The sequence below is a fragment of the Neodiprion lecontei genome, chromosome 2 (assembly GCF_021901455.1).
Source record: "Neodiprion lecontei isolate iyNeoLeco1 chromosome 2, iyNeoLeco1.1, whole genome shotgun sequence".
In the NCBI taxonomy this organism is placed as follows: domain Eukaryota; kingdom Metazoa; phylum Arthropoda; class Insecta; order Hymenoptera; family Diprionidae; genus Neodiprion; species Neodiprion lecontei.
Window position 1 is genome coordinate 5,232,293 of NC_060261.1, and position 19,234 is coordinate 5,251,526.

Sequence of the window (19,234 nt, forward strand, 5' to 3'; positions counted from 1 at the left end):
GTCCGAAAAAGACTGAATACCTACGCTCAGGCCGCGAAGAACTGGGTAACTGATTTTTGGAAGGGAATGCGCTTGATGTTTTGCTCGACATGCTATGTATTCCCAAACTGCACACTACCGACCTCTCACCATTACGGTGGTTTTAGTCGAACAGTAACTAGTAAGACAAGGAGAGCGAATGGGTAAAGCCATTGGGACGATAGATGAAACGAAGTTCGTCAGGTTGCCAGATTGCCTTGCAGCGTTGCCAAGTATCTCACTATAGTCTGTGACTGACAACTCCTGCGACAATGATGATCGCACTTTACAAGAGTGTGATCGAGTATAGGTACCAAAAAAAGTATTTAAACAATCAGGCGAAATTACTGAACATTGACTAATTTTAAGACGGGATGTCGTCAGATTTGACGGATCATTCGATTGTCACATCACAATTCGGGATCTTTAAGTGTACTTGACGATTGCGTGGCTCATTACTGATCACGTCTTAGTATAATCTTTCAATTATTCAACGTGGGACTTGAAAAATAACGATTGTCCGTATGTTGATAACGGCGATATTCACCCAGGTGAATACTTCGTTCATTTACACAGGCTATTAACAGGCTATTAGTAGCTTATATATATATATATGAGCATTGTTGCCGTTAGTTTCCGTTCACGCGAAGGATCGAAAGTATCAGGTAGAACCGTAACCGCTGTAACGGTAAGACATGCTTTGGTATAAGTATATAAGAACCCTGATATAAACCAGGTACGAATGGTCAACGCGTTTGTGTGATTGGGAAAATTTGGCAATACATGGATTTGACAACGCAGCTACCACAATCGCTTTAATAAAGTTCTTTTACTTAGGGATTTAAGAGCTGGCTAAATTATATTGACTGACACGGCTTATAGTTAGTCGGCATTTTGAACACAAAGTGACGTTGGTAACAGCACTGTACCCGTTATCTCAATTTGTTATCTGGGGAGCAAGGTGTAGCTCGGCTTCGAGAGTTCTTACATTACATACAAACACACTAAGAACCTATCAGCTTCGTAGGTACATGCATCAATTCCATATCCTTTCCAAGCATGTGATGTTTTTTTTTCTAGTATAAATTTGTCTGCATTAACTTTGACTGAGGAACACGTATCTGCGACTACAGGTGATGACTGAAGTCGAGAAAAAATGCGGATAGGGGGTGAGGGTTGAAGACATGGGGTACGGATAGCCCGTGTTGGAGAGCGTGTTGTCAACTTTTCCATGTCTTTCATAAATTGTCTGGATGAGACCCCATGCGTTCCCATGAAGTGCATGCTGCCACGTACCGTAATGAACATCAGATGCGGTAACGAATACACACTAGCGATTCCGTGGAAAGTACGTGTCGTGGACGAAATGCGTGGTATTGAGCAACTATCACTTTCTATCACTACACTACACACTACACTACACTACACTACACACTACACACTATCACCACACAAGGGCTCCATTCGCTTATGATGGCGTCGTGTGTCCGCCTCAGTGGATCCAGTGCTGATTTTAGGTTCCTGTGTTGTCGACGCTGCTATGGGATTCCAATGAAAATGAATCGGTCATCAGGGAAGAATACCGTTTTCTCCGTGTTCTTCGTTTAGGAACAACTGGTTATGGGGGTCCCACGTAAGCCGGCGTTCGGCTTTACGTATCTTCTGTCAACATTCAAAGTAGTCCCACGAGATTAAAGAACACATCTTATCAAAGTCACAGGCATCGATAGCGCGATGAAACACAATGAAAGTAATTTGAACCCAATAAAAAACTTCTTTTAATATCGACTTTTTACTTATAATATATATCAGAGAATAGGACCCAACTTCATTAAATGGTGACTCTTTGTCAGAGTCTAGAAGTCTTCATAGCTAAAAAATAGTGCAATCCCCTGCCCAACAATTGCATCCTCTTCTCACTTCTGAGAATTACACCACTGCGATAAAATCTCGAGCATTTTTTCCTCTGTTCAATTATCTCTAGTACTTTATCAACGATATTAAAATAACACCGTGACAAGTATTTTTCGATTTAAAGTCAACAGAGTGCCAATTAATAACCGCAAAGAATACAAGATTCTTTTCATTGTCACGAGCAAGTGGGTCCTGTAATTATGAATTGACACCATTTAAAAATTAGCCCGATCTAGTATGTAGGAAGATGTCCGTTTAACCGTAGCCGCAAATTTTGGCAATTCTGCATTACCTTATTTCAGTTGCCTTTGATTATTCTAACGTAAGCATTGGTCTTTCTCTTAATATCTCTCTTTGCCTTGCGATATCTCTTGTACCTGTATTGTTTCTTATCTTGTGTGGTCACTTCACCGTCGGAAAGGAGTATGGGTGACTTGTTGACGAATCAACATTCTCAAACGTTACCATAAAAAGCTCAACTGAATTACATACTCGTAATAACTACTTGGTACAGTATAATTTACGCTACAGCAAATTACGAAACAATATCCAATCTTGAGAAGTCGGTCTTGATCAAGGTAACGGGTCTTCCCGAAGTTAGCCGTCGCAGCAATCTCCCGAGGGGCAGTCTATCTCTGAACAGCACTTGTGGAAAAGAAAATAGTAGAGGATTTCACATAAGTACTGGTAACAACAACCTCGACAAGTTTCATCGTCGTCTCTTCGACTGGAACTCTCAGGCGCAAAGGTAGCTCCTCGGATCTGTCTGTTCGGATTTGAAACTAACTGACTGATCTCGTTACGTCGACGACTGTCGGCTGATTTATTTTCGATGAGCTCGATCAGGTCTTGACGTAAATCTCGAATATTCGTGCTTTGTATTCAGAACAGTTTGCACACCAACTGCTTCGGTAAAAATCAACCTGAGCTGCGAGAGGGTGGATTCAAAACTCTGTCCACTGGTTCCGAAGCATTGGTCTGCAAATGTGGAGCAATAGAAACTGACGATCGTTAAGTAAGGTCTGCAGGATCATATAGTGAAGATTTTTTGATTACAAGGTAAAAACCCCTAAATTCAGCATTTCACTGGATACCTGCGTAAGCTCGGAGGGCTCAGAGACTTTGGGAAGCGGTTCTGTTCTGGCGGTTGGCTTTGAAGGATTCATAGCTTGCAGCGTGGCTGTCGATGCAACAGGTGGAAAGGACAATCAAAGGCTGAAAAACTTGTTCGGCTACACGTTGACTACAAAAATTCAAACACTTGTACCTTCACTGCGTCTCTCGGTTCCGTGAGAACAAACCCGATATCGGGTCATTGAGACCGTATAAGATATCGATGATACATTGAAATGGAATGGCGTTAAGGAAACATTATTAATCAAGTAAAAACGATCAAGAATTGAGCAAATCTGGTGATACTGGATCTGACAAAGTCCGTATGAAAATCTCAACGATTCGTTCCCATTGCTATTCGAACTGTCGAAATGGGTAGAAGGATCACTTATATTTACAAATTGATCTCCAGCATAGAAAGCTTGTTCGTGATCTATCCGTTATCTGTCGTTTAGCCGTCACTGTACGGTTAGATAATGCGTAGCGCAGTCTTGGGCAGTTTCCAACTACCACAACTCTATACACGGCAGTGATTATTGCGTAACAGTACTTTGCAGCCGCGCCGACGTTGAACATCGTGAAACGTGACGCAGAGTTGAATATTTTTGTCGACTTACAATTAACAGAAACCCTGACCTTCCTCAACTCAACGACCTCAACGCTATGACGTGTCATTCCAACGAGACACTAGACGCTGTCCTTGACTATATTAATACAACAGCAGCCACTCCTATCTGACGAACGGACATTCATGAATGGTTAATGAAATGCGGTCACCGATCAGAGCCGTTATCGGAAACTGGATAAACTGCACATTGCCGAGGATCCGCAACCGCAAGGAAACATTTATTTATTGCAAGGCTGAAACCTGGCCCATAAGGCCCATTAAATAATGTTCGAAAACCTTGATTCGATTCGATTGTAGATATGAAAGTCGGTTCTGTATTCCTACGTATATACATATATATGAGGAAACTAAAGTGGCAGAGTAGATTTTATCAACGCTAATTTGAGCATGTATAAAAAATGTCAGTTTTTCTGAAAGGATATCGCCATCGATTTTCTGAGCTTTTTCAAAACTCTTGAATTCTGAAATTCAAGGTCCTACAGTCCTTTCCTCCGAACGGCAAATGGCGATTAGAACAATAACGTGGAGATTCTTTGGCGACCATTATAACTTTCCTGCGATGTGATGATTCAGCGACGCCGCTCAGCGAGCTTCTCATTGTGCTTCTCAGCCTCCCATTATTACCTCCGGGGGAAGTCTTGATATTGCCAAAATGACGCGGCATGTTAAAGGTTCCCGAGTATTACATGCGATATCGCGGGTTAATCAATGAAAAAGATTTTGCGCAGAAAATGTGCGCCTTGCAGTTATTCCGTCTTAAATGTTATCTCCGTCGAACTTTGATCCGCCAACTCACGTCTTATTCCGTATTGTCTCAAGCGGCTAATTGGCTGATTGGAATAAACGGAGCTCTCGCAGAGTATTTTGCGACTAACTTTCCTTGAAATCGAACGAGTTTTTTAAGGGGTTTGTCAATTTCTGAGTACGAAAAAATGGCTATATAGTCCAACAAACGAGTATGAAAGGTAGTATCATTTTTAGTATAAATCCGGAAACTCGATCTAAGGGTAATTCATTATTAAAAAAAAAAACGGTTCAACCGTTCAATTCGCAATCTAATAACTTTATGAAAAAATTTCTCAAACACAAGTTGTTGGGGACAAAAAAAAAAAAACACTCATTTTCGTATTTTCCAAAATAAGGGAAAAAGAACTAAAATCCATCAAAATAGCGGGGCGAAAACCTCAAAGGTTTAAGTAATAAAAAAAGAGTATTAAAATCGTATACACGAGACAGACATATCTTGACTGAAGAAAAATTTAGTTTAACAATCAGTTTTCATTCGCCTTTTTCTCTATTATTTTTGAAGATACGAAGATGAAAATGGAATGCTTTGCGTTTTTTTTTTTTTTTTTTTCAACAACAACTTTTGTTTGACATATTTTTTGACAAAGTCTTTAAATTTCGAGTTAAACGGTTTAACCCTTTTTTTTGTACAACGATCACGGGGGTTTATTGGAAAATTATTATCACCATTTGATTCAGCGTCATCGAATCACCCTTAGATTGAGTTTGCGGATTCGTACCAAAAAAGTTCTACCTTTCGATTTTACACGACCGACCCGAACGTCGATCGTTGCACCTTGCATCTCGAAGCATTTCCTCCGTAGTTACCCGGCATCACACTCTTTCTTCTTCCGCGTTCTCCTTATTTCGGGGGCTGTCTCACTCCCTGCTCGTTTCGAGACTCCTATCTCTTAAACTCGGTCTCAGAGCAAGAGCAGCCATACTTTACGCGAAGTGCGGCAGTAAAAATGTGTTACTACCGACCGCAGCGGAATTGCCTGGAACGAGAGGTGGCGGTGCATCGAATGAAATCCCGCGAATAGAGCCGTTTCAAATCCTCAACTATCCTTCGCTCCTTCGTCCTCTCTTTCCCCGGCTTCCGCGTATTCCCTAGGCTGCCTTTTTCGTTTTTATTTCTCTCTCTCTCTCTCTCTCTCTCTTCCTCTGTCTTTCTTTTTCTTTTCTTTTCAACCCGGATAGTGCCCGGTTTCCACCGCTCGTTACACCGAACAGTAACTACCCAGCAACCCTCCGTAAATTGTTGAAAATGTGGCGATTGTTTCGTTCCTCGAAACTCGATTCCGGACCAAATATCCCCGATTGCTTTTCCCGCACATGGAAGCAGCTTGCGCGACAAGAATTTCTTCCGCAAGCTTTTAAAACCTAAATAAATGCACGGCCTTCATCGCCTGTATCGATTAAAAATTTCTCCCGATCCAATCTCTTTCCTCCTATTTTTTATCCGACGGTTTGCTTCGAACAACAAAAGCCACCGACTTTATTTCACCCTGCTGCTCGGCTCGGGATTCGACGGACCACCCGGCCAACGGAGAACAAAGAAAAGGAAACAACCCTAGCTGTCACTACTCCTTTACGGGCGAGGGTTAATTTCTGTGTGGTGCAGGGAACGCCGCGATCCATGGTGAAAGAGAGACGAAAGACTTTGTGCCGCGTTAAAAAATTTCAACGGGTAAAATTCAGCACGAAACAATCAATTTTTGGTTTATTTTCACCATTTTTGATCCGTCGCTCTTTTTCCGAGCACCGACGACTTTCCTCCCCCTATCTTGAAGGTATAAAGCCTCGTCACGGAGGATTAGCTCGAGCTTCCCGAGTCCCACCTTTTCCATATTTTTTTCTTACCTTTAACGTCTTCTTACCCCCTTTTATTCAATCTAGGTCCTAATCTATTATTATATACCGACGTGTATATAGCGTTCCTTAAGTAAAATGACATCTAGGTTCGGAGAAACATCTTATCTTGTACAAACATTATTTTCCGCATCGACCGGAAGTTCGTCTTCTCGTGTTTTCAGATCCGCTTCATCTTCCGCAACTCGATTCCCGTTGTTTTTACCCTCAACCCGATTTAATCTGCTTACGTTTCGTTCAATTCGACCACCGAAGCAACGATACTATTTTATTTCTATGCTAGGAAATTCTTATCTTTTTCCTAGAAGACGAGGGAGAATAAATTCAATCGAACAGCTGTCTATATGTACCAAAAAATTGTAATTACGAACGCTACAGATCAATATATTACATCTCTTTCTAGCACCTACGTCAGAAGGGAAATTTGATTGACAATATTTGCGTCGCGATATCTTACGTTCAACGCCTTGAAGGGATTCGAGTGATATTAGATTTTGAGTCGTTCGCCAAGGACTCGTCAAAGCGAGTGTCTTACTAATTTGAATTAATTTCCTGCTACTTTGAAGAGAGGATCGCGTCCTTAATGGAAAGTAGCTCTCAATTTTAGAACGATATTAATTGGCTGGAATTCAAAGAGGTGTAAATTTTCGTGTATATTGTGTAATTTATTATACGTATGAATAAGCATTTGCTAATTCATTTCAGAAGAATAAAATGTAAATTTTTAAATATATATATATATGTAATATTTATAAATAATATAATATATATATGTATCAAAATCAACACGGAATAAAATTTCATTTCATTTATTCAAATTGGATACTACGTGCACGTAAAATATTCAGTCAACTCGACGGAATCACGTGCGATCTTACGCTCAAAGTTCACGTAAATAGCTTTCGTCGATTTTCGTCATCGTATTTTTTTGTCCTTCGCGGTCACATGGTTCACAATTTTTTGCGGACTGTCATCGTTGAAAATAGAGCAATATGTGAATATCAGAGGCATTGAGGAATAGAGCGTATTAGTTAGTCGCGGAAGCAACGAGCTAAATTTAAAATCGTTCGTATAAATTTTCTCGTTATTACCATAAAACTTCCCCCGCAACAGATACGGGAAAATTAAATAAGAACAAGGAAAGGAATCAGCGAGAAAGTATTTTTCTTGCGATCGTTGAAGAAGATACGGAGGGGAAATTCAAGAAGTATATATGTAGCAGAGACACAATTTAACTTGTGGCCGATCAAGATCGAGCCAGAGATAATCTAATCTACAATCGACCCCTCCGTCTTGGCGAGTTACATTGATTTTTTACGACGTCGTAAAAACAGGGAAATGAGCACCGTCGGCTGAAACGAACTCTTTAGTAAATCGACTAAATTGAACTCCGCCTATTTTTCTGTTTTGTTTTTCTTTCATTATATATCGCATAACTACACAGTTTCAGCTGTTAATTTTCTCTCTTGTTCCGGAAAATTCAGAAACCTTTGGAAAATAAAATCGGAGTTTCACTTCTTCGAACAAATTATACGAGTTTCGTTAGGAATTAAGTTAGGTAACGAATTGAATATGGGGGTGTCCATTGATTGCGCGATCTTAGAATGGGGGGAAGAAGGGTTCGGAAAAATCTCACCAAATCTCATTTAAAGGGAGGGGGGATGGTCGTTACTGCAACAGATAGAAAATATTAAATATAAACAATATCGAATAAATTTAATCATTTAAAAATTACAGGGTCAATCTCACCGCGGAGAGAAAGGGGGGGGTTCAAATTTTAAAAAAACACACACCTCACGTAATTAATGGACGCCCCTTATCTGTAAAATTTTGCATTTACCAAGATTTTCGGGAAGTCAAAAAAAAAGCCTTCATTTTCCGTTCTCGAGATGAAGTCGAAGGGGAACTAGAAAGACTTAGGGAGCGATCGAGGATTAAACGAGAGGCGGCAACCGCCCGGTAAATGGATCAGAAAAATGCGGTGAAGGAAGAGAACGAACATGAAAGCTGAATTGGAATTAGTATTTTAGTGCGAGGTCATAAGCTGAGGTACCGACGAAACGGTCGGTGAAGGAGGAAACATTTGTTCGTATTTATTCAGTGTTTCAGATTCAAGCACGTTTATCTCGTTGAATTTTGCTCCGCTTTGTATATATATATATATATATATATATATATATATATATATATATATATATATATATATATGTATATATATATATATACACACATCGTATCTCTCTGTCACTCGCGTCATGCACCGTAAATACGTTACAATTTTACCGCGTTTTATACGCGCGAATAAATCTGTTCGCATAAATTCGAATCCGAATGAACTGGTATTTACAATTTAACGCCCCCGCCCTCGGAATTTAATTACAGGATGATTATATACCTGTCGTTACTACTGTCATCAGTGACCGCAGGGAAAATCACTAAAGAGAAATCGATACTTGTAATTTTTTTTTAAATTTCCAGAAAATCAGTTACCAGATTTTGATTTTGTTAGTGAATTGATCTGTCGAAATATTGTTCCAAAATTTATTTTATGGTTTTACTTGTACTTTGACTGCTTTGTTTGTACTCCTTGTCGTCACCGTCATTAATCTACAACACAAATGTCTACTGTGTAAGAGTATATATGGGCCTGGAAAATATATATACATCTGTTTATCACACGCAGGTATCTAAGTACGCACGTGTATAATTACATCCCTATCTTGTGTACTCGAAACATAGATATATGTAGGTATATTTATAACGATATGTATAAGATACAGAAAGCATTGGCGGGATTTATGTCTTTCAATACACATGTCGAATCTATTCGTAATATAAAGATTATCGATGAAAAAAACCTCGTGTAATCGTGTGTATAGTAAAATTCTGAACGATGTTTAAATAACTCGCTGTCTAAAAATATAAAATACATACAGCAAAAAAAAAAAATCTTCAATCCGTCACGCTGCACTTCATTTCGTATTCAATGAAAGAATATTTATAATTTTTTTTTGTTTTTTTGGAAGATTTGAATAACTATTTGTGAAACAAAACTGTTAACATACGGAAATTTAAGAAACATTCGTCAATACTCATATTCAATAGGTTTGATGTAAGTTCAAGACTGATTCCAGCCTGACTCTATTTTGCGCGACCGATATGCCAAAGTTTGTATTACCGGTCTACGTTGCGTCTGAACATTCCCAGGTATCGAAACCACGTACTTGATAACGAATACGCCGTTTATATCGTCGAAACTTAGGCAGCAGGCTACTTGGCTCAAGTAGTTGTAAGCGATACTTGAACTAATCGAGCTAATCATCACGGTATGCAGGACTTCGCGAATCACCGAGGCAACGGCGTAACCACGAAACCGTCGAGAGCTTACGATACATTTCCTGTGATCAATTAGTACCCCAGACTATCGCAAGCGCGGTTGTGAATCGGCGAATTATAAACTGCCTGCGATTTTCTATTTCGTTAAACTGTTATACAGATCCTCGCGAAGAACCATCTGCACTGCACAAGTACCGCAACACGCGTTAAGTATTAATGGTTAATCGGTGTACATCGTGACGTGTAACGAACAGACGGAGACACTTGAGGGGCACGTTATTTTCTCAACACAAAGTAAGCATCACTCCTTAAAGTCACAAATCTGACAGCCGATGACTAAGTTGTATACCTCTTCACATGCCCCTGCAGACGTTTGTTCATGGTGTTCCGTTTGAAGAGAGAGTGACCGAATCTGTGGTCCGCGTCGTAAACGGTTGGTCGACTGTCCAAGTTTTTCAACTGAGGCAATTGCTTAACGAAACTGATTGCGGCCCTGTTCAAAGCCTCAAAATCGTAGTCACGATTTGGCAGCACCGAAGTTATCGAACGCTTGTACCGGTTCCCACCAGAATTCCACATTATGGGATCCTCGAACTCTCGCCGAAAATGATCGTAGTCGTTGAAATCGCCACGATCGCCAAGTTCCTCTTGTATTTGCCTGCGCAGTACTTTGTGCGCCCTCTTCTGCTGCAGTTGTCTCTCCTGAGTTCTTTGATGCATCCTCGAACCGACACCGATCATGATGAATATCGCTCCTATCGCTGCCAAGACCGTCAAGTACCGAGATCCTGGTCAAATTGAAAAATTGTCATCTGAATCAGGTGGACCAGTACCTATCATCTCAATAAGCCACTGATACCATCAACCCTAATTGTATGATTGTATTCCAGTCTAAGGGATCAAGCGAGTTCATCCCAGTGCTAAAGTCTAAAAAAGAACAGTACAAACTCCAGATGCAAAACAACAACAATTACTTTTGCTCCTTGAATTGGTGGCTTGGGAAGAAGCCACGATCGTCCGATTTGGAGTAATTACATGGACTACCGGAGGTTCGTTCACGATGGGAGCGTAAGTCGTTGAGGCGTAAGGGGTAATGTTGAATCCAGGTTGTGACATCGGTTTTCCATTCTCCATCGGCACCTGGTTAACGGGGTTGTAGTACGATGTGGTGTCCTGCTGAACCGGCACCGTCGTGGGATAGGGTGCAGGTTGACTGGATTCCATCGGTACCGGGACGTAAGTCCCCTGGGACTGCGAGGCCATGAGACTGGAGTACGAAGGTGGCGGTGAATCAGGTTCCGGCGCGCTTGGTTCCGGTTTGTCCGGCATGACTGCTGAAAAAATTCAGATGAGCGTGACGTCGTCCAACAGCTTGGTGTGAAAGTGAACACTGGTACATGGACAGCTGTCTTTCCTACGGTGTCGCGATTCCGATCCGCGAAACGGTGCTTCTTCTCTCCTCCGGTGGCCGGGATCAACTGCGCGCTATTTCTCGTCGACTAGGCGAGACTCGCGCGAGTAAAATAAAATCCTTTCAGCACCGCGTGATTCAACTTGAAGCGTGTTATTCTGGCGCGACTGTTTGGTATCCAATAGCGTGAAGAGACCGCGATTGTACGCGGCGAGGGAAACAGATTCGCAGCCAGTTTATCGCCGGTCTTTTTGCTGTAACCAGCGTCTTGTGCATGACCTTGTGAATTATTGAACGAGTCATGGATATACATGGGAATATGAATAAATGACGCAAGCTGAGAGACCCGCTTGGCTCTTCACACACTGACCTGATCGATCCCTTTTATCAGCTGTGACGGTGGTATCACTGTCAGCAACGTATTTGCCCGTCAAAGAACCCCCGGTACTGAGAGATATTCATTACGTGGACACCAACGTGTCGCACACTTTTCGTCTCGATTGACCGGAACTTGGTCCCAGAATACACTGACTTTCACAGGCTTTATGCGCAGCTCTCGATCCCGATTGCTATTTTAACGTTTTGCTACAAGGCCACACACATGACTGGTCCATACTCAGTTCACGATAAGTCGATTGGCGCTAGAACAAGCTGATACCTTGTGTGTTTGTAAAACGTATGACGGAATTAACAAATAAGAAATGATTCGGGCTCCTCACTGTTCTCGCAATTCCAGGTTCTTCCAAGACGCAATTCGGCATTGAAACTCCAATGTTTTTCAGACCATACACGGAATTCTGATAGCCTTCAAGTTTTTTTTTACTTTATTTTTGTTGTGTTCGTGGGCCTGTTTATCCTCAGCTAGAAATCGCCAGGTACAATTTATTCCAGTACGTGTTCGATTGACGTCAACGGAATACCGCAATCCAGTGACTATATCAGATCAAAATAAAAACCACAAGCTTTTGGAGCTTCGCTGTTGGTCGTATGTCTAGCTATTTGAACGAGTCCGTAAAATTTGCGCAAGTCCCGCGAGTTCTGTGGACCAAGACGACTGATTTATTCAACGAATGGATAGCACTCCACCACACCTCAGAGTCGTGAACAAAATAACCGGACATCAAACGGAGTGAATCGATATGCGAGATAATTTGGTTGGCTAGAATGCCCTTGAACATGTCGTTCGTACAAAGCATTCATTATGGAAGATGTTCACACCTTACATGCGTAAAACAAACCCCGAAACGACTGGTACCCGAAATATAACTTTCAATTTCCCCTTTAAATAATAATTCTGTTTTTTAGGTATTTAGGTATGTTGAATTAAAATATAGCGCTATGTTTTCTCAGCACATCGACATTTTTTTCTTCTACGATAGTATTCAAGACCAAGAACTCTCTGACTTTTGCTATAACGTACTCACCATTTCCGTTGACGCTTGATATTACGGGGATTCAATGGTCAACCCGCACAACACACACCACCGCAATCTTATCACTAACGAACAGGAAGTTCACTCCGTTCACGCCGAGCACTCTTCTAACTACCTGTACAGATGGTAAATTTGATGTGCCTAAAACCAACTACAACCAATCCTCAGAGTGGGAGTTGCAGACTTGCCAATGATTCCCATTGGCTGTGTGACACGCTTCGGAGCGTATCGCGACTACGCGCGAAATCCGGATTCGGTGATTAGGGAACGTTTAAAAACCAGGTGGATCGTTTAGGATAGATGGGGGAGGGGGGCAAAAAGTTACTTAAGGACCACCTTAGGATTGTAATTTTCCATTCTCGTATGGAAAGCATTTGTTGAAATATGTTGTTTTTTTTCGTATCACACTTTTAAACCACTTTTTAACTCAGATGATGCAGAGTGCCAGACTTTCAACGACTTCCGAGTCTACCGATAATGCTAGATCGTATGATAAAAATTATTAAATAAGGTCTGGTTGACGACACATCTGTAATCACTTATACCGAAATAAAATGCGAGTATCAAATGCTAATCAATTCCGTGTCAAACGAGTGACTATTTTCGACACTGGTAATGAGTGAAAATTCCTATCTGACCAACGATCTAACTTCCGAGAATGAAACGTAAGTAATGGTTACTGCGTTTACAACCATTAATTGCACAAGACAATTGTGACTCAACAATAAGCAGCTTGATGCTAAACGACTTTTGATCTTAAATTGCAAAATGTGTCTGTGACTCAGGAATTACAAGTTCGACGAAAAGAATAGTGTGAAAACGAAAACATGCTTACTTACAATTAGATTTCACAAGCGTAAACGCAACTGCGTAAGCGTCCTGCGTCGACAAAATGCTGGGACGAACTGCTAAGTTAGAATCAAAGGATAGTGTCTAGGATAGAGGCGGTCGCCATACTAATTGGCCAAACAAAACCTTAAGAAACACCGTCAGAGGGCAGCCGCCACGCGTACGTTACATTGGATCCCTACCTAAGCAAGATTCCAGCGACAATGGGGTTCCCTTTGTCTATGAGGTAACGGGATTGTTTATCAGTGCTGCAGGAAAAGGGCGTGTCAACACACGCTGATAGTATTGATTCATAGACAACGGGGATGTCAGTGCATCACACTCTAAAAGTCATGTCGAAATATCGTTCGTCATTTAAGGAGGCAGCACACATCCTGGTGTCACGTCGCCATTCCTTTTGCTATGTGCGAATGGCTATCCGATCTGCTTTGGTTTCTCCGTCTAATCCAGCAGCCAGCTGAGATACTCAAAATGTATGCGGTTTCACATTCGTTGAATTGATAAGCAGCATATGTGAATCGTCACTCCAACTTTTTACTAGATCGAGCCTCTTGGCTTCGACCTCAGGTTGCGAATATTTCTTGGATTCACTCTTTGCGTGTTCGACAACTTCAATTTACAATTATACACGATATTGATGGATCCGGAAATTGGTTAATGATTCTACGAAAGTGAGATTCACTTTCTACGAAACTGTGTCACATTTTTTTATCTGGAAGCTTGAAAGACACTGTTCGGTTCTTATCTAATCTTCCTGGTGTATGGGAGAAATGTACACCGCTTGTAAATTACTTTCACACTGATTTGACTCTGATTATTTCCATCGTTCTTGCTAGACGTCGTGTGCATCTACCTCTAATGGGGTTAAGATGAAGAGAATTTTTCTAATGTACATTATCAATTTCTTTAGACAATAATACAGTTTTAAACAAGCAATGCTTATTGATATTCATCATCATCTGATATTAAAAAACAAACAGCTGTGTACTCTGTGAAATCACAAAAGCGCTGCCTGTGTGAAAAACTGCGGCCGCAAACTGTAATCTCACTATTTCTTCCTACTTAGCACGAGTAACAATAATTCACTTCATATACAGTACAATAATATTCTGTATAGTACAGGTTTACAAAACACATTCATATCTCCTAACAAGATATTATTTCAATGAAACGTACATAAAATAAGTTGTAGAGTGCGAAAAAATAATTGATTCGAGGAATATCACCGCGTATCAAGTATTTTGATTACTTCTCCACGTTCTTCGAAATCATTTACATCACGTTGCAACAGTGAAACATTTTCCTTGTTACGTCATCTCATCCGTCATGAACATAGCACGAATAAGATCCTAGTAACGTAATTTCGTAACAAGTTCACAAAGAATCTGCATGCGAACTTATCAAATTGATAAAAAACGTTCAATACAATTATGAAAAATACACTGAGACAGAAGCAACTCACTCCCTTCTATTTGTTTAATAATTTAACAAGATTATTGACAATTTATACAGAATTATATTTTATTTTGAATTGCTTCTACTCGACGCGGCCTGGGTCAAGTGCTGTCGAGGCTCAGACAATTTTATTATGTTATGTTGGGCGCCAGTTAATTATCAAAATTAACGAAAACGAAATAACGGCTAAGCTCAGTAGGCTAACAAATAACAATAAATAGTTACAATTATAGACTCTATTCGCAAGGGAGTTCATTTGGGGACCCAAGGAAGGGAGAATCTAAATTTACAAGAGTATAGAAAGAAAGAATTGGATAGAATATACAATTTTATTTGTACTCACAAATTGTTGTCGAAATCCGACTCTCAGAACTGTTCGAAGAATACGACGCTGGTCGTCAATAATTTTCACAGAGACACTGTTATTTATAATTTCGGTTACAAATGAGCAATATAATCAGAACGCGAACAGCGTCAAGCGACAAAGATTGACGAAATGGATTGACGCAACAGTCAAATTACAAAACTGTGTACTATGTACGAGGGTCGACACAAGAGTGGTTGTGCCGGCTCGTACCGCACGTGGCTTGGGTCGATAATTCGCTCGACAATTTGAAGCCTGCGCGTTAGCCTAAATTTCAATGTCTGTACCCTATTCGTCTCGAGTTAATACGGCGTAGCGGCGCGTAATATTTGAATGATTTTAAGTGACTCGGAAGCTATTTATTAATTATGGATAACCTTATAATTAGGGATTTCGATTCTGTCGCTGAGTTGGATACGATTATTCTATGTTCCTGTTACAACACTATCAATAAAATAAGTTCATACAGCAAAAAACTTTGGATCTATGACAGTAAGGAATGTAGTCGAAAAAATGGAACACTACAGACGATCAACTGTCTCAATATCAATGATAGTAAAATTACTTATAAACGTGACGTAGCCAATGACCTCGACCAATTAACCATATCGACTCTTGAGGTCCTTCAAGAGTTAGACTGAGGATGCAGGACTCATTGGAACGTGATGGTCATAATAAAATGATTCTTAGTCACCGTCTGGAAAAAGGGATTAACCAATTTCTGCCAATCCCATAAAACAGTGTCGAAAAGGTTGTCAAGGTGACATCACTTACTCAATCTAACAAAAATCCATGTCCGTCACAAAATGTAAAATAACTTCACTTTTATAAACTCATAAAAATACATCCGATTATCCACGCAACATCGTATTTTACATTCATTGAACTACCTGTCTAAAAACGGTGTTGGTGGACCGGAAAAGGGAATTTTTAATCCAAACTAGAAACCCCGAACACCTTCAAGGTATCATTTTGGGGCCTCGAATGTTTATACAATGATCTCTCTATCATTCGGCACTGCGCCGATCCAGTTTCTCCAATAGTCCAGCGTTTTCGGAAGAACGAATGGAAAATTTTTGTTACAACGTAAACCTAACGCAAGCCTTGTTAAGGTTTTTTAAACTACAGAAATAATCAATATCTTGTTTCGTATTTTTTTCAGGACTCCAATTTCCATTTCAGTATATTTCTTTATATTTTGAGCGACGAACATACGATTTGCGATTGAAATGCGTTTTTGTTTCTCTCGCCACTATTATTTTCTACACATATGTAAATGATTATTTATGAATCGAAATAAGCCTGCGTACAGGTAACCTATTCTTTAATAAAAACATTTTGTTATGGTCTTCCGAATCCATAGAAGACATACGCTACATTCACGTTCTGAAATGAAAACATCTTAAGCAGAGCCTCGGGGAGCAAATTTTTACGTGCGAGTAATAGTCCGGTCATTATATACATTTGGAAATGCAAATGAACCGGAAAGGCTGATTTTTATGTATTGTATAATGCGGGTTTAAAAAAATTTACCCTCAAATTATCAATCAATATATTCATCTTGGAAAACACGTTTTGTTAAATATCTCGCAAACCGTGCATCGTGCGACAAAAACAGTAGAAACCTTACTTGTAGGCAATAAAATTCTCGACAACTTTGATGGCGGAACTTTTTTTTTACTTATGATTTTTGTTTAATTTTTATTTGAACAATTATAAAATGATTAAAATACTTGCAGATATCTGTGTTTAAGTAAAAAAATTGTTAATGGATTTTTAGGGGCATATTTAAGCTATGAAAAATTGTTCAAAGTTTGAACTGCTGATTGCAGATGGAATTAGAAAAATGGTCAAGTACCTCCCAAATCCGAACGCCTACAGGCTATAGCCCGACAAGCCCAAGCCTAAAGACGGTGTTGACGAATTCCCCTTATCATGACTGATATGGCAATTAGAACTCCACACATGACTAAGCCAATCGCGAAGGCACAGCACACTGAAAAACAAATTTTCAACGATCAAGTTCGGATTTCATGTATACCTTTTTCAGATATGCAAAACGAATTAACATTTCACGAGGATCATTAATTTACGTGTTGGTTTGTAGTCAGAGGTTTCCTGTTCCTGTGTAAAAACATGGACAGTTTGATCTCTGAAGGACGACTCAAGGCTGACGTCTGTCACACGAGTAGCCACTGCAGGATTGTAATCAGTGCCTGAGCGATTATGACCGTGGTCAGTGGTACTGAACGTCTCGGCAATCCCGTAACTGGTGGTTGTGCTTTCCCTGGGTTCATGGTCGTCGAAGTGCGACTCGTAGGTGATTCGGGACTCTGGCATCGGCATCGGCATCGACATCGGCATCGGCATCGGCATCGGCATGGAAGTAGGCATGGACATTGGCATTGGTACCGGCATCGGCATCGGCATCCGTTGAAACGTCTCTGTGTGATCCATCGTCACGGGATATGGTGCAGAGGCTGAAGACTGCTGGATTCCGAAACCATATCGGTGTGACCGTTCATCAACAACGGTAGAGTACGAGGGTGGCGGAGTGATTGGCTCCTCGCCGGTGTTTTTTTTTGGTTGGTTCATCTGACGAGCTCTGAAAATCGAATGAAATTGGTTATGGTCATCATGCTCCGTACGCAGCGTTCGACAATCGGATCGTGAGAGTATCAAAACAGGATGAAGGATCAAGGAAGCACAACGCGATAAAACCATCGGATTATTGAGAATACGAATGACTTGGAGTGCAAAGCTTGACACCGGTTGCCCAGACGCAGGCGCTTCGTACTAAAGCATAACGGTGAAAAAGTATCAGCCAAATCCGTTCGGTACGCGATAGCGCTGAATACCGTGCACGGTTTAGATACAATGTGACCCGTTCGCAAAGATCCGATGCGCAGAAAAACTAGAATAGTTGATTTATTGCCAAATGGATGAACAACGACAACGCACAAACTTCGCTTGTCACCCGACGAAGATTCGATAGTCCCTTCGCTAGTTTTTCCTGTTTTTTTTTTTTCTCACTGGATTGGAAAGGACGGTGTAAATGTGAACACACCTCGACCTCTAGAGCAGTCGCGTCCAACGACAACGAAGCGTTGGGAAGGACTGCGTCACTTCTGAATGCGGCGCCGAAGCGCACCAGACGTGGAATCGCATTCTAGACAAGCTCAAGGTCGGTCGACACGCGATCCAGACGACGTCTAAGGCTTTACGTCGAATCGGTTCAACCTACGAGAATCATCGCTGCGATCCGAGTTAGTTTAAACGCGTGACATCATCGCCGTCATGCGCGGTTTGGGATACAAGAACCTCATCATGCGTTACGTCACGGCATCACATGATTCGCTACGAAATAATTAAACTCCGTTCGTCATTGTTACACTCTGCGTCAATGGATGTACACTCACAATGTACTGTCACACTCACTGCGTTAACTGCGCCCCGCAGCTATTACACGATGACGTTTGCGGTGAGATTCTTTCAACACATCATCGATCTTGCCGTGTTTTTAACTACCAATTTCAGCAATATAGATCAACGGTTGATCGGGAAGCATTGTATTTGACATGGTAGTCCACCGGTTCTATTGAAGCACAAGCAGTCCTTCATTTCTCGAAGTAAATATCATACGTTCAACGATGACAACTTGACTCCAATTCAGCGTGTCAAGTAATGACAATACACAAATAGAACGACAAGTACAATTAACAAATTCGTCGACGTGGATAGCACTGATATCACGACAGTGTTTCCATAACTGAGCCTGCGCACTGTGTTTCTCACAGAATGGTGGGGTCGAAGGCGTGAGAAGAGCAAAGGAGTGTAAAACACACTAAACAGACGCTGACCGCAGAAACCGGCAAGACCCATGGTATGCGATAAGACCGTGCCTCGGAAGTAACAATGCGATTATGAGGGCGACAGCATATAATATGCAACGAGACCTGCATCATACCGGAAGTGGGCGGGGGGCGAATTGCGAAAGATCCACAGATCACAAGATCGTCTGCAAAAAAAAAAATAGAAAAAATGTGCGAAATGTT

General features: G+C 40.9%; 2 protein-coding genes across 5 annotated transcripts; both read right to left on the reverse strand.

Annotated features, from left to right (window-relative positions):
- Positions 1–1,322: 1,322 nt before the first annotated feature.
- On the reverse strand, positions 1,323–13,410 carry LOC107224700. The gene is made up of 4 exons (XM_015664867.2): positions 13,351–13,410; positions 10,642–11,001; positions 10,017–10,455; positions 1,323–1,680 (listed from the first exon to the last, which is right to left on the reverse strand). Exons 2-4 carry the CDS (start codon positions 10,994–10,996, stop codon positions 1,623–1,625), a joined length of 852 nt encoding a protein of 283 aa, XP_015520353.2. The 5' UTR covers positions 10,997–11,001; positions 13,351–13,410; the 3' UTR covers positions 1,323–1,622.
- Positions 13,411–15,125: 1,715 nt separating this feature from the next.
- LOC107224699 lies at positions 15,126–18,944 on the reverse strand. Of its 4 annotated transcripts, none has more exons than XM_046730357.1 (3): positions 18,618–18,944; positions 17,273–17,784; positions 15,126–17,175 (listed from the first exon to the last, which is right to left on the reverse strand). In XM_046730357.1, the coding sequence occupies exons 2-3, from the start codon at positions 17,772–17,774 to the stop codon at positions 17,084–17,086; spliced, it is 594 nt and encodes a 197-aa protein (XP_046586313.1). In that variant the 5' UTR covers positions 17,775–17,784; positions 18,618–18,944; the 3' UTR covers positions 15,126–17,083. The 4 variants fall into 4 exon arrangements, with proteins under 4 accessions (XP_046586313.1, XP_046586312.1, XP_015520351.2 ...); XM_046730356.1 differs by having other exon boundaries at positions 18,599–18,944; XM_015664865.2 differs by lacking the exon at positions 18,618–18,944 and adding an exon at positions 18,247–18,577.
- Between the last annotated feature and the right edge of the window lie 290 nt (positions 18,945–19,234).

Excerpts from the sequence above, each read along its gene's own strand:
- LOC107224700 (XM_015664867.2), bottom strand. The coding sequence starts at position 10,996 with ATGCCGGACAAACCGGAACCAAGCGCGCCGGAACCTGATTCACCGCCA. Across the intron at positions 10,456-10,641 it reads CACCAATTCAAGGAGCAAAA|GATCTCGGTACTTGACGGTC; the intron begins GTAATTGTTGTT and ends CAATTTGACCAG. Across the intron at positions 1,681-10,016 it reads CTGCAGGGGCATGTGAAGAG|AAGATACGTAAAGCCGAACG; the intron begins GTATACAACTTA and ends GAATGTTGACAG.
- LOC107224699 (XM_046730357.1), bottom strand. The coding sequence starts at position 17,774 with ATGAACCAACCAAAAAAAAACACCGGCGAGGAGCCAATCACTCCGCCA. Across the intron at positions 17,176-17,272 it reads CTCTGACTACAAACCAACAC|TGTGCTGTGCCTTCGCGATT; the intron begins GTAAATTAATGA and ends TTTGTTTTTCAG.